The sequence below is a fragment of the Rhipicephalus microplus genome, chromosome 5 (genome assembly GCF_043290135.1).
Source record: "Rhipicephalus microplus isolate Deutch F79 chromosome 5, USDA_Rmic, whole genome shotgun sequence".
Taxonomy (NCBI): domain Eukaryota; kingdom Metazoa; phylum Arthropoda; class Arachnida; order Ixodida; family Ixodidae; genus Rhipicephalus; species Rhipicephalus microplus.
The window spans coordinates 58314238-58327753 of NC_134704.1; the positions used below are offsets into that span (position 1 = coordinate 58314238).

Genomic DNA, 13516 nt, shown 5'->3' on the forward strand with positions numbered 1-13516 from the left:
ACACAGACTCCCTGAGTGTCGTAAAAGCGTTGAAAAATCTTAAAAAACACAGAAATCCTATAATTATATCCCTCTATTCGGTACTCTGCGCGGCCTATACTTCCAAGCAACATATCGTCGTGTGCTGGGTGCCAGGACACCGCGAGATCGAAGGAAATGTGTTGGCCGACCAGCTCGCCACGTCAATTAACGGAAGCTCCGCCAACTCTTCAGTTGCTGTCCCTATAATGGACCTAAAACCAAACATACGAAAAAAGCTCAGGGCTTACTGGCAGAAGTTATGGGATCAACAAACTCATAACAAGTTACACTTGATTAAACCATACCTCGGTAACTGGCCACCCATGTCGAAAACACGCCGCACAGAGGTCAGTCTCTGTCGGCTTAGAATAGGACACACACACAGCACGCACACACACCTTTTGTCTGGTGGTGACCCACCCAGCTGTCACAGATGTGGCCGTCCACTTACCGTACTTCACATACTCCTTGAATGCTCTGAGCTAGAGGCTTACAGGAAAAAACATTTTACACTAGCGTACAAGGAACACATACCCCTTCACCCAGCTATGTTTTTTGGTCGCGAACCTCTTTTTAAGTATAATGCATTGAATGCATTCTTAAAGGAAGTAAATACTTTCCAGGTTATTTACTCAAGTGATTGGTAGCACGGCCTCCGAAAGGAGGCTGCTGCTGCGGATGCTAGATCCAAAAGAGCACCTGTCTCCCGGCCCTTGGGACCAAGGGCGCTGGCGAGAAATCGGTGCTAATTATAACGCTCCTATTTTATGATGTCATGACAATTAAAGACCCATTCTCACCAGGCATGCTTCACTTCACTTTCATGATTTTAATAAATATATGTCTTACGCATCTTTAGAGCGCAGAACTTTAGGCCCTTTTACAGCCATTTATCATAACCATTGCTCTCATCCCATATCATCTCCTGGCGCTCTTTGGCCATCAATGGCCCTTGCGCCATTAAACAACATATATCATCATCATGCACTTGCCCCGCCGCGGTGGTCTAGTGGCTAAGGTACTCGGCTGCTGACCCGCAGGTCGCGGGTTCGAATCCCGGCTGCGGCGGTTGCATTTCCGATGGAGGCGGAAATGTTGTAGGCCCATGTGCTCAGACTTGGGTGCACGTTAAAGAACCCTAGGTGGTCTAAATTTCCGGAGCCCTCCACTACGGCGTCTCTCATAATCATATGGTGGTTTTGGGACGTTAAACCCCACATATCAATCAAATGCCTAGACCACTTGTCATACTTCAGATTCCTGGAATTATGAAGAAGTCCCTTGTATCATCGATCGGCCTAAAGCAACTTACACTGCTGCACATTTATACTATGTACGACGGTGTGGCGCACGTATATACTGATGGATCTACCACGTCGCGTACCTCCGCCGCAGCCTTTGTCATCCCACAGATGAAGATAGCTCGACGTTTCAAGATAGATCACAAGACCACATCAACAGCCGCGGAACTTGTTGCTATTCGGGAGGCAATACGTTTCATGTCGACAGAACCCGCTCGTAAATGAACGATACTGTGCGATGCCAAAGCTGCTCTTCAAACCATCGATGGCTTCATGAGACAAGGTCCATATCATACTTTATCGATTGAAATTGCAGAGCTTCTTGGCATTGCTACAAAAAATGGACATCATGTAACATTTCAATGGATACCTGCTCATTGTGGCATAATGGGCAATGAAGAGGCGGACGCTGAAGCTAAGAGGGCTTTAAATGGTGCCCCGAAAGTGTGCATCGCATTTTCTCGACAAGATACTAACATCCTACTTCGACGCGTAATGCGCAACTCCATCTTAGAGCACTGGCAGAAACCAGAACATCAGCACATGCGGCTGCACAAATGGAACCCGGAAATGAAGTTCCGTATGCCTCACAAGCTAAAGCGAAGCATCTCATGCATTATCCACCGCATTCGCCTCGGTGTGGCATACACGAGACGTTACACCCACTTGATTGGCTGTAATGACACAGGTCCCGATTGCGGTCACTGTCGGTTGCCAGAAACGCTCTAACATATATTTTGCGACTGTCCAACATATGCAAGCGAACGTCAGCAACTTATATCTTCGATTGGCCGATATATTAGTCGACCATTAACCGATGAGGTTGTGTTAAGTCCTTGGCCTGACGCCAGCAGCACACATGTGGTTATACGAGCCGTCATCGCTTTCTTAGAAGCCACTGGACTAGATGAACATCTGTAGAGTTACCCAGCCTAATAAGAACATATCATCTCTCTACCTTACCATGGTCATTCATCACTCTTTCACTCCCCAGTCACCCTTCCCCAGTGTAGAGTAGCAGGCCAGAGCAAACTATAGCTCAGGCCGACCTCTTTACCTTTCTGCAAATAAATTCTCTCACTCTCTCTAGTTCGCTTCCTCCATTTTGTATCGACATTCTTCATGTACAAGTAGCTGAATACCTTCCTAGCCCAACGCTCCTCCCCCATTTCTCTCAATCGCTTCTCAAATTTTACCTTGCTGCTAGCTTCCCTGCCCTCAAATGATGTCCATCCCATATCACCTTGTACTCCCTGATTCTCGTGAAATCTTAAGGTAAGCCTACCTATTCCACGTTGCTTGATTTCTAATCTTGCTTGAACTTCTGATCTCATGCACAAGACTGCATTGCCGAACGTCGGACCAGGAACCATGACCCATTTCCATATTCCTCTCACAACATCATACCTATTATAATTCTACAGTGCCCTGTTTTTCATTACCGATGCATTCCTGTTACCTTTAGTCGTCACGTATGTTTCGTGTTCCCTTAGGTACTCGGCCCCATTGCTTATCCATACGCCCAGATATTTGTATTTATCTGTTATCTCTAGCGTGACCTCCTGTATTCTAAGCTCACTACCTTCATTGTCTATAAATATCATGACTGCTGATTTTTCCATACTGAATCTTAAATCCAACCTATCTCCCTCATTACCGCAAATGTCCACCAATGTCCACCAATCTCTGCAAATCTTCCTTGTTGTCGGCCATTAGCACTATATCATCTGCGTACATCAATGCTGGTATAGTGCCTGTTCAATGAGTTTTCCTTGTTTGACGAAAGAGAGGTTGAAGCCCAGTCCACTTGGTTCAAATCCCGGCTGCGGCGGCTGCATTTCCGATGGAGGCGGAAATGTCGAGGCCCGTGTGCTCAGATTTGGGTGCACGTTAAAGAACCCCAGGTGGTCAAAATTTCCGGAGCCCTCCACTACGGCGTCTCTCATAATCATATGGTGGTTTTGGGACGTTAAACCCCACAAATCAATCAGCCCAGTCCACTTCACTCTAATTTGGCCTCTAATCCTTGTAGGTACCTCATGAATAATAAGGGTGACAGGGGACACCCCTGCCTAAGCCCCCGTTTCACCTCTGCAGGCTTGGATACCTGTTTTTCCCACTTTATAATTACCTTTTTACCTTTATAGATATCCTTTAAAAGATTAGTGACTACATCTTCCACGCCTAGTGTGTCCAGTATTCCCCACAATTCCTCTTGAACCATGCTATCATACGCTCCCTTGATATCCAAAAGTGCTGGCCACAGGGGCCTGTGTTCCTTTTCTGCTATTTCGATGCACTGCGTCAGTGAGAACAGATTGTCTTCCAACCTCCTGTGTTTCCGAAACCCATTCTGCAGTTCCCCCAGCACCCCCTCATCCTCTATCCATGCCTGCAGTCTTTGCTTTATAATCTGCATCGCCAGCCTGTAGACCACTGATGTCACTTTTATAGGACGGTAGTTGTTTATGTCAGCTTTGTCCCCCTTTCCTTTATAGATCGTGCTCATCCTGCAAAGTTTCCATCCATCGGAAACTTCTCCATCGATTATTATTTTGTTCACTGCCTCTCTCTAAGCCTGCTTAGACTTCGGACATAATGTCTTTATCAGCATAATTGGAATGTCATCTGGGCCTGTTGATGTACTACACGGAACCCTTTTCTCAGTCCTTTCCCACTCTAGTTGTGAAAATGGAGCCATTGCGCCACTTGATGTATCCTTGTTTATCGTGGGGCATAAAGGACTTCTTTGTTGAACTTTTTTTGTCACCCTTGTTCTTATATATTCAATTGCTTCGTCCCCTTCTAGCCTAGCACCTTGAGCTGTAGTTATAAACCTCTGCTCTAGGCTCGTCTCATTTCTTAGGTAGTTTAAATGGTTCCAAAATTTCGCAGCTGCCTTTATATCTTTTTTATGTACTTCTGTCAGCCATCGAGCTCCCTTTCTTCTAATCTTTTCGTTAATCAGAAGGGATGTATCCCTTCTGATCAATGAAAAGATCAAGAGAGAAGCGGAGGTGAAGCGTCATCTGGCGACCGGTAGACATCATCTTCGGAAAACAGGCGCACGCCGGCCGAGCACTAAAATTTGCGAATCCGCAGCTTCGACTCAGGCAAGCATGAGCCAAGCTCGTGAGCATGAAAAATAAAATAAAGGTAATAAACAAATACAAAAAGTGTTAAGAATAGAGAAGAGAAAGAGAAACGTAGAGAAAGCCACCCAGCTCCGCACTTAATTCACACCCTAGGTTCTCTGCAACCTCTTTTCTCCCCTTAATCCCTTCCCCACTGCAGGGTAGCAAACCGGATGTGCGTCTGGTTAACCTCCCTGCCTTTCTTTGCATCTTTATATCTCTCTCTCTTTTAGTTCGAAGCTGCCTTTATTGCTTTTTTTCTCTTTTTTTTCTTTACGTTTTCGCTTTCAAAGCCAGACTTTTGCCCTTTTCCCTTTCTGCGCGGCGTGAGTTCACGTCACGCCGCACGGAACGGCACGAATGTCGTTAAGAGCCCGACGTTTCGGCTGCAGGCGTCCCGCTGTGCGCGCTAAGGCATCTGCGGGGCGCTAGAGGTGCCTCTGCCTACCGAGTGCATACTTTGGTATATATATACGCTTTTCTTCTATCCGTTTCGCTCACTCCGCGAGGTGCCGGCAAGTGCATAGAGTAAAGAAAAGAGAACAGCGGGCATGCGACACCCCCCTGATCGCGCTCTGTACGGTGCCGAATCGAGGTGACAGCCGAGTCGATCGCCCGAGACGTCAACCGTCCGCTCAGCCACGCCGCGGCAGCAGCGCGTCGAGTTCGCGTGTCTAGCGCTTGCTGTCGTCTATTCACGTCAAACGCGAGGAAGACGGCTGCTCACGCTTTCGGACGTGCGCCTGCGGTGGGTCGTATACCGTTTTGACGGCTAAACAAAATGGTCTGGTAAAATCGACCGCTCTTGACAGAAGGAAGAGGAGGACGATGCTGTAGGTTTCACGGGCAGACCTAACTTGGCGATGTATGGAACCAATCACCAAGCCAGTTTCCTCGTTTCATGTTTCGCTAAAAAACATGTTAAATTCTTAAAAGGCGAAGCACGAGCGTCTCAACAATGCACAAGCCGGTGGCCTATGAGCCATCTTGCGTACGAAGCTCTCGATAAGCCATTCGGTACAGTTTAATAAGGGCGAAGCTGCTCGGAGCCTAGCCTTGTTCGGCGTCCGTCACGCTACACCAAACCGAAACCAAAACTTGACACCTGCACAACAAAAAATGAAAACATCTGCGTAAAAAAAAAAAACGCTATGTGTGTACATAAATCAAGTGTGCGACCGCACAATACATGATCGCCTACGCCGTTCATCTGTCCGTCCGTTCGTGCGTCCGTGCATCTGTCCGTTCATCCATCTGTCCGTCCACCTGTCCGTCCATCTGTCCGTCCATCTGTCCGTCCATCTGTCCATCCTCTTGCCAGCGACTTCGACGTAGGCAGTATGCGGACCTGAAGGCCTAGCTTCGTCTACTCGTCATCATGCACTTCGTGAAGATGCGCGGATTTTTCGCATTGTGATCCAGAAACCTGACAAGTACTCCTGATTAGACAAGTTGGTGAATTACAGTGTCGTATATAAGCCGCGCGGCACAGTTTCAGCATGAATGAACAAAAGCTGGAAGTCTAGAGCGTTCATAGTATTGCCTGACTTTCCCTTCTTCGCTTTTGCTTCTTTTCTTCATGCTCAAACTAAGCTGCGCTTTAGCAATATGACTTAGAGATGTGTGTATACAAAGCAAGGTTTCAAGAAGCAGGGAGTTCATGACTTGCGACAGCAAACTCATGAACAATCGCGAGAAGGTGAGAAGAAAATAGGCAGTGGTTGGTACGATACCCAGACCAGGAAACGTGCTACGCATGGCAGCTAAGGCGACGATCAATATCCAATTTTTTTTATTTTTTTTTAAAAACAGGTGATCTACTTTTCATCCACGTTTACTAAACAGGCGTGAAAAAGCGCAATATGACTACTTTTCAAAGGCTTATGTGCGTACTTTGAGAAGAAAAGTTTAATTGCCCGTCATTCATCTCTTGCAACCATGGAGTTTACGCGTATATCGTCGAACGTGACGGACAGTAAGCGAAAATTTCACAATGTATCGAACTGAAGAAATTAGAGAGACCTAATTTGACAGCTATATAGGAGACAAGAGGAGTGAGGCTTATAGTCTAGTAACATGAAGGGGCAGGGGGGGGGGGGGGAGCTGAACAAAATGAGAATGGAGGAGAGGGATCTTTGTTTCACGTTCAAGCTACAGTCAGGGTTGATGTTCAGGCTCTCGCATGTCGAATATTAATTATCTATCAGTAAAGGGCGTGTTTTTCAACACTTGCTGTCACATCCACCTTTTGTTGTCTGTCTAGGGCCTTACGAAATGTAGATCACCTACTTGTGTTGTATTTACACGCTTTTCTTTTCTTTATTTCGCTGTAGCAGACCACAATACACTTTCTCTCCTTGCATCGCAATGACCCAAAGAAAAAAAAAACAAGGCAATGACATAACTTCGGCACTCTGTTGATCTCTTTTTTTTCTTTTCAATTCCTTCGAGAACACAACGTAGACGACGACCACCGACGACGCAACCAGGCAGTGCTACACGACGAACATCACGAAACTATGCAAAATAGCATAAACAGAGTCAAAAAAAGTCCATTACTAACTCAGACGGGAAGGTGAAATCAAAAACAACAATCGGAGCGGGATATGACGAAACGGAAAGAAGTGAGGCCCTGCACGGTCCACCGACAAAAAGGTGACCTGTTCAGTGAAAGCCGGCCATCCCTCTCTCGTCTTTCTCGGCCCTCACGGAGCACCGTTTTGTATTTCGCGTGTCTCCGTTTCTGTGTTTACCCTTTCTCCTCCTTTCGCTCTTTCACTTCCCGTCTTCCTCGGCGTGTTCCGGCCAGCCAGAAAGATCAGTCCGCGGCATCGAAGCAAGGAGCGTCGGCCTTTTCGTCGCTTATGACGTGCCATACCGGTCTTACTGGGGCCCCTAGACCGAAATCCATAGGTTGCGCCGGGAGTCCATAAAGAGAGGCCTCGATCGCGGATCCTTCGTCAAGAGACCCAACGTGAGAATAATCGTCTCCCGGCTAGCGTGCGCTCGTGGAACCGGCCGATCATTGCAAATGAAGCGTGCTGTGTATCTTCGGGCATAGTGTTATTGCTCATTTGCGCCGCGACGGGTGAATTGAAACGCTCATCATCGCGTCTTCGCAACCAAGTTCGCGCCCCATCTGTAAGATACCCGGTGAAAACAAAAAGGAAGTAACACAGCCGTAGACCTTCGTCTTCTCTGTCAGCCGGTATATACGTCCTCCCCGTTCACCTTCGCGGGGGCGTGATCCGTGCCTTTTGTTCGCCGGGCGTTGGACGAAGCGGAAAAAACCGACTCGGCGTTGATCACCGCACGAAACTGTGCCGTTCATCTGGACGAGAAGAGAATTTCATTGTATTCGCTGGCATCGTGGAGCCTCCTCTTGCGCACTCCTCCAGCTGAGACGGACCGGTGAATCTGCGGCTCATTTCCTCTCGCCTGATTGCATCTCCGGCTCGTTCGCGCGCTCCTTCGAAGCGTCGGTGCGTGTGAGAGCAGAAACCCGTGTGTGCGCGTACTGCACTGCGGGCATCGGTATGGATTGGTCGAACATTCAGGTGAGTCTACCTGTATTTGTGAATATTTCTGCATGCTAACCTGGATGACTCTCTGAGTGTAGATAACTCGTTCGTAGAAGTCAGAGTGATTGTAGTTATTCGCATATTGCTTGATTTTGGACCTCACAAGCCTGCCCATGGACCGTGAAAGAGTCGGCTGGGGTAATACTTCAGATTGTTTTAGTCGCCTCAGATGCCTCTACAAGGTCTTGAAACTTGAATCATATCATCGAGGTTGTAGCATCGGAGTGTGAATTTGCCAACAGTGACATGGAAACTAATCCGTGACATCACGGTCAGCAGCTCAACGCTTTAGGCGCATGGCTACCACTGTGAATAGAGATACATTCATTGTAATAGAAAAGCTGAAAACTATATTCCGCTGTCATCTCTGAGATAGAATAATGAGAGCTTTGAAAAAATTGGGAGTGAGAATTTTTTATGGGGACTTAACAGCTGGAAAATAATTATAAATGCCGAGGACGCCACAATATTCCACGCAGAAAAGCTGAAGGTAAAGCGTTTTTTTAACGAGTCTTTGGGGTATTTTTATTGTGTAAGGTCATATAAAGTACTACAATTGTTATATTCACGAACGCCTTGCGCTCGAGAACTCCGTCGCAAATAACCTGCGCAATTTGATAGCCCCTGGAGTATAGCTGCCCCGAACAGTCCCCGGACGTCATGCGTCATAATAACCAACGGTCCTTTTTGCGTTCGCTTGTTTCTGCCATGAACGCTGTATAATGCGTGTATTCGCTCTTCCATTCACCCTCAAAGGCGGTGTAATATGGGTTGGGAAGCGAGAGGGGATAAAAAATGAGTAATAGGTGTGCCATCATCAAAACGCTTTACAGTGTCTCTCTTTCCTTTTTTTTTTCACTTCACATTTACGAACTTCGTTTCCTTATTCCGTTGTTACAAAAAAAAACACATATAAGTCCCTCAGTTATACAAACACACAAAGAAGCCCTGACGCATTCGCATATAACATACATGCCTGCAAGCATGATTATATCGATGCAATGTTTTAGCGTACGACAGAAACTTTTTTAGCTTCTGAAAGTGCATAAAAAATAAATACAATATTCTGACACCCGCTTACTTGTGTAGACACTACCTGGTGATAGCATGCGTTTCTGTATCTTTTTCTTCTACTCTTTCTTTTTGCGTAGGGCTCTACGCCCAATGCATCAGGAAAAAATATATCCAACCAATAAAATAACGAACACAAGAAACGAAGAAGGAGACAGGAGACGTTTCTTATGTTCGTCATTCTTGTTGGCTGGATATATTTTTCCCGATGCAATGAACCAGCTAGCCCAACAACGTGTGCTATCAATCTACACCCACATAAAACGTGTTACTGGTCTGCTGCGCTTGTTGAAATTAGTTCACGTCTCGTGGAAGTTCTTCCGTGGCTCATGTGTCCTTTCTTTTTTGTTCGCGCTTTCAGAAGCTGCAGATGAATACTAACTAGCCCGATCTCAGTTTTTGAATAGTTTTCCTGTCACGCGAACCCTGTCATAAATATAAAGAAGCAGCTCTTGTCCAACAAATGGTGTCGCATTTAGTAATCTCATTCCGCGTAATTCTCTGCAATTACGGGCAGTACATCTATTACTCTAGGGGCCCATTCTATTACTCCATACTTTTTCGCAAAAGCTGCGCTGGTTTTAAACCATTTTAAATCATCCTTAAATTCTTTAATTTCCTTAATTAACACCCTTAAATTTTGAGCCATCCCTTAAAATTCTGCATAACTAATAATTATGAATGCGGTCAAAACGAGAACAATCCTTCATCTGCCAACGGCCACTCCGGTAAGCCGATTTTTCACTCTTTAGGGTATGTTAGTGACGATATCGAGACTTCGTCATGCGCGAATGCAATTTCTTGGACCTAAACAGCGTACGTGTATATAAGGTTAAGGTTAAGGATGTTGTAGGTAGCCGGCGGATCTCGCCTTGCATAATTTGCAGGCAATTGCCCCGCTCGGTTTCCTCTTTGCTAAACGAAGCTGTGTCCTTTGTTTGTTTTTAACTAATCACAAGCAGGCTTTTAATATAAGTGGCGCTAATGTAACCGCTTCCAGAGCTGCGCAATCAGACTACACTTTCTTCTTTTTCTCCCTCTATATAGCTATCTCTCTATTCCAACATTAGAGAGTTTTAGTACTGCGTACGCTGCGTACGTGGTGGTGTTGCGTACGTAAGGACGCCACGTTCTGCGTAGTGCGCATGCGCAGACCGCAACGCGCACGTATCGCATTACGTACGCAGCCGCTACGTACGCACGCATGAGATGCGTACGTACGCACGCATCTCATGCGTGCGTACGTACGTATGAGGTGATCGCGGCGCTCTCGAACAGGTTCGCGACAGCGCGAGACTTCGTTTTGCAAAATGGCGGCATCGAAGGCAAGCACCGACCGGCTCTGTGGCTTAAAATATGGCCATAATCTGGATAACACTTGCATTGGCTCACATTGGCTGTCAACAACACGTGCTTCTATTTTGATCTACCGGATGACGCAACACGCTTCACGCTCGTTACGTACGCGGGTACTACGGCGTACTAAAAGCCGATTAGTGGCAAACGACGCCACGTAACGCAAGGCGCTTGCGTGATGCGTACGTAGCACCATTCCGCAGTACTAAATCTTTCCATTAGCAGCTGCGTTTAGCGCTGATTTTCCTGGTTTAGCAAGCAGTCGTATCAGTAATAGTTCTTCAGAGCTTATCACATGGAGTCACTGTCTTTCGTTTCACCTTAATCTTATCCGCACGTTTGGTTAGACTCGTGGTATCCGCACAAAAACTGAACGCTTTGGCGGTATTAGCCCGCATTTTGGCAGTCGCGGCCTTAAATTGTCAGTTGATGCAGTGCGATGTATGTAAAGAGCAAAATAATATCAAAATAGCGGGTCTCATACAGTATTCATATGCACAAAAACGTGAAGAGGCAAGCAATCTCTCGGTCGATTTTGTGCGTGAACTCTATCACCATCGCTAACTTCATACGCTAAATTATCACCCGTATAACGCTTTTGTATAGCTTAGTCGCATTTGCTCTGGTTAGTTTACTGGCTGTAGTTGAGAAACTGTTCGCACCGTAAGTTAAAGGACTTGTCTCCAAGAAGCCACGTTCCCCAATGACTTGTCGCTGACTGCCACACTTACTATCACGTTCCTCAATATCCTATCACTCACTGCCACACTTCCTAAGCGCAAAGCACAGTGGGTATCCCTCGTCCCCATTTCTCGGCGCCTGGTCACTGTCAACATAGGCGACGCGGTAATGCATGGGTCGCTCAAAGTTTTCACTGATAAGAGAGGCTCTTCATTTCTATATACCCTAACGCATTTTGCACTTATCTAGCGCCGGTTATCTCCCGCCGCATTTGCATCGTTAGCTTCAACCGTGAGTTTGACAACATTTACGGGCGCCTATTTTGAAATGCTATAGTAGGCGAGAAAACATGATGTGGGATAAACATAAACTCTGCAGTAGCGGTTGAGAGGCATTATCTCTATACATACCACGAATGCGGAGGTGCGTTTGTTGCGTCAAGTGGTGGCCAACTGGAAGTGGTCCTTCATTTCCTTTAAATACCACTCTGCGTTACTTTATTACTTTAGTTTACAGTATACTACAGTAACAAACGACCATGCAGATAGGAAAGTATGCGGTTGCAAGTTTAAAAGCACAGGTGGAGGCGTAGGGCACGCAAGCTCACGGAAGAGGGGAAAAATCAAATTTATCTTGTTCACTTACTATATACAGTTGTGCCACTGATTTATGCGAGCACGATTCCAGTGACACATTTGCTCTGTCCCATGGAAAAATTAATATGTAAAGTAAAAGGCTAAATGTTGCTAACATTGTATGTCCTTGTTGTGTTTCCTATAGTGGTGCTTGTAAAGTGCTCCATTTTTCCTTATGAACATTTTATATACACTGACAACAATATTATCTCCACTAGCAATATTATTCCACAGTTAAAGATTAGGAAAGATGCTATGGAAAAGCATTCAGTGCGGAAATGAAAGCGTGTAATGCGTTCAAGTGAGTGAGTGAGAGAGTGATTGAGTGAGTATACAAACGCCTATTGTAAATATTACTATCATAAATACAGTAAATTTGTTTTTTTGAAATTCATTATTGCATAACTTCACAGCACCAAAAGAAACTAGTATATATACTATGCAATGCACACAAAATGCTGCAGATTTCTATAAGCTCCGTGAGAGCGCAGCGCAGAAGGAGTCATGGTTGACGCCTACTACGCCACGAAGCGATAAACTATATTTTCAGAATATGAACGTGTGTGCATGTGACTGAATTTCGTTTTTGCGGCAATGAGCTACGCATGAGCAATTGACGGAAAAAAACGTGTTTGATTTCTAGCGAACTGGCGCGTCTTGCAAGGGGCTAAGAATACGGCGCAAGGATTTTGCATGGTAAATTTTGTTTCTAAACCCATTATTATTGAGAACTAAGGATTTTAATATCAAGGGAACGATATTGTTAGGTAGGTTTTTGTATATATATATATATATATATATATATATATATATATATATATATATATATATATATATATATATATATATATATATATATAATTGCAGGGAATAAATTCTTGGACGTCGGTAAATATAGTATGAATAAAAAGAAGACACACGTCGAAAACCTTTCTGTTTTCCGACGTGAGTCTTCTTTTTATTCACACACACACACACACACACACACATATATATATATATATATTGTTCCCCGCATCCTTGTTAACTTCATATGTGCATTTAAACCTGGCAGTGTAAGTCAGCATCGCCAATAGCCATGATGGTGAGTGTGGAACAATTTTTTTTTTGCACTGGTGCCATGAACTACGAGAACATTTTGAACTGGCAGCGGACCAATAATCTTTCGCATACAACCATTTATTCTGCCAGAATGAGGGTGTCGCCATAATTCAACGAAAACACTTTTTAGGGCTCTTTTTTTTCTATGCCAATGAGTGGTGCTGGCTGATACTCCCGGTTTTCAATTCATACAGATATCCCATAAAGTTGACGGGAGAATGATTACCGTTGTAGCTCAGTTGGTAGAGCATCGGACAAGTTATCCGAAGGTACCAAGTTTGATCCTGTTCATCGTCACGTTATCATTTCATTTATTGATTGTTCTTCATATTTATAGCACCATCACTACAAATAGCATCGTCGATACTTTCTTTGGCATTACTGCTTGCCAGTTTCTGTTAGTATTGTGTGGAACAATGAAAAAATAGTTGCTCTAGGTCTGAACCATTCACAATATTTTTGCAAGCACCATTACGTTCTACAGCGACTAGACCATGCCAATAAGATAAAGGAAATAAGCTTCCGGACTGACTCATTTAAAATTTCATTTTTCTCCGGGATGATAATCCGGTGGAATAGGCTACCTTCTGTTGTAGCAGAAAGTATTTCACATGATATATTTTCTTCACTATATA

At 45.0% G+C, this 13516-nt stretch overlaps 1 protein-coding gene across 2 annotated transcripts in view; it reads left to right on the forward strand.

Annotated features, from left to right (window-relative positions):
• Positions 1-13516, forward strand: part of LOC119173852 (uncharacterized) — a 96974-nt gene that overhangs the window by 60440 nt on the left and 23018 nt on the right. The window contains exon 1 of one of the 2 annotated variants that reach the window (XM_075895532.1): positions 7291-8013. The exons of the other annotated variant lie outside the window; for it this stretch is intronic. Coding sequence (XP_075751647.1) covers positions 7993-8013 — 21 coding nt within the window. The 5' untranslated portion in view covers positions 7291-7992. Of the gene's footprint in view, positions 1-7290; positions 8014-13516 lie in introns of those variants that run through there. 2 annotated transcript variants of the gene reach the window in all.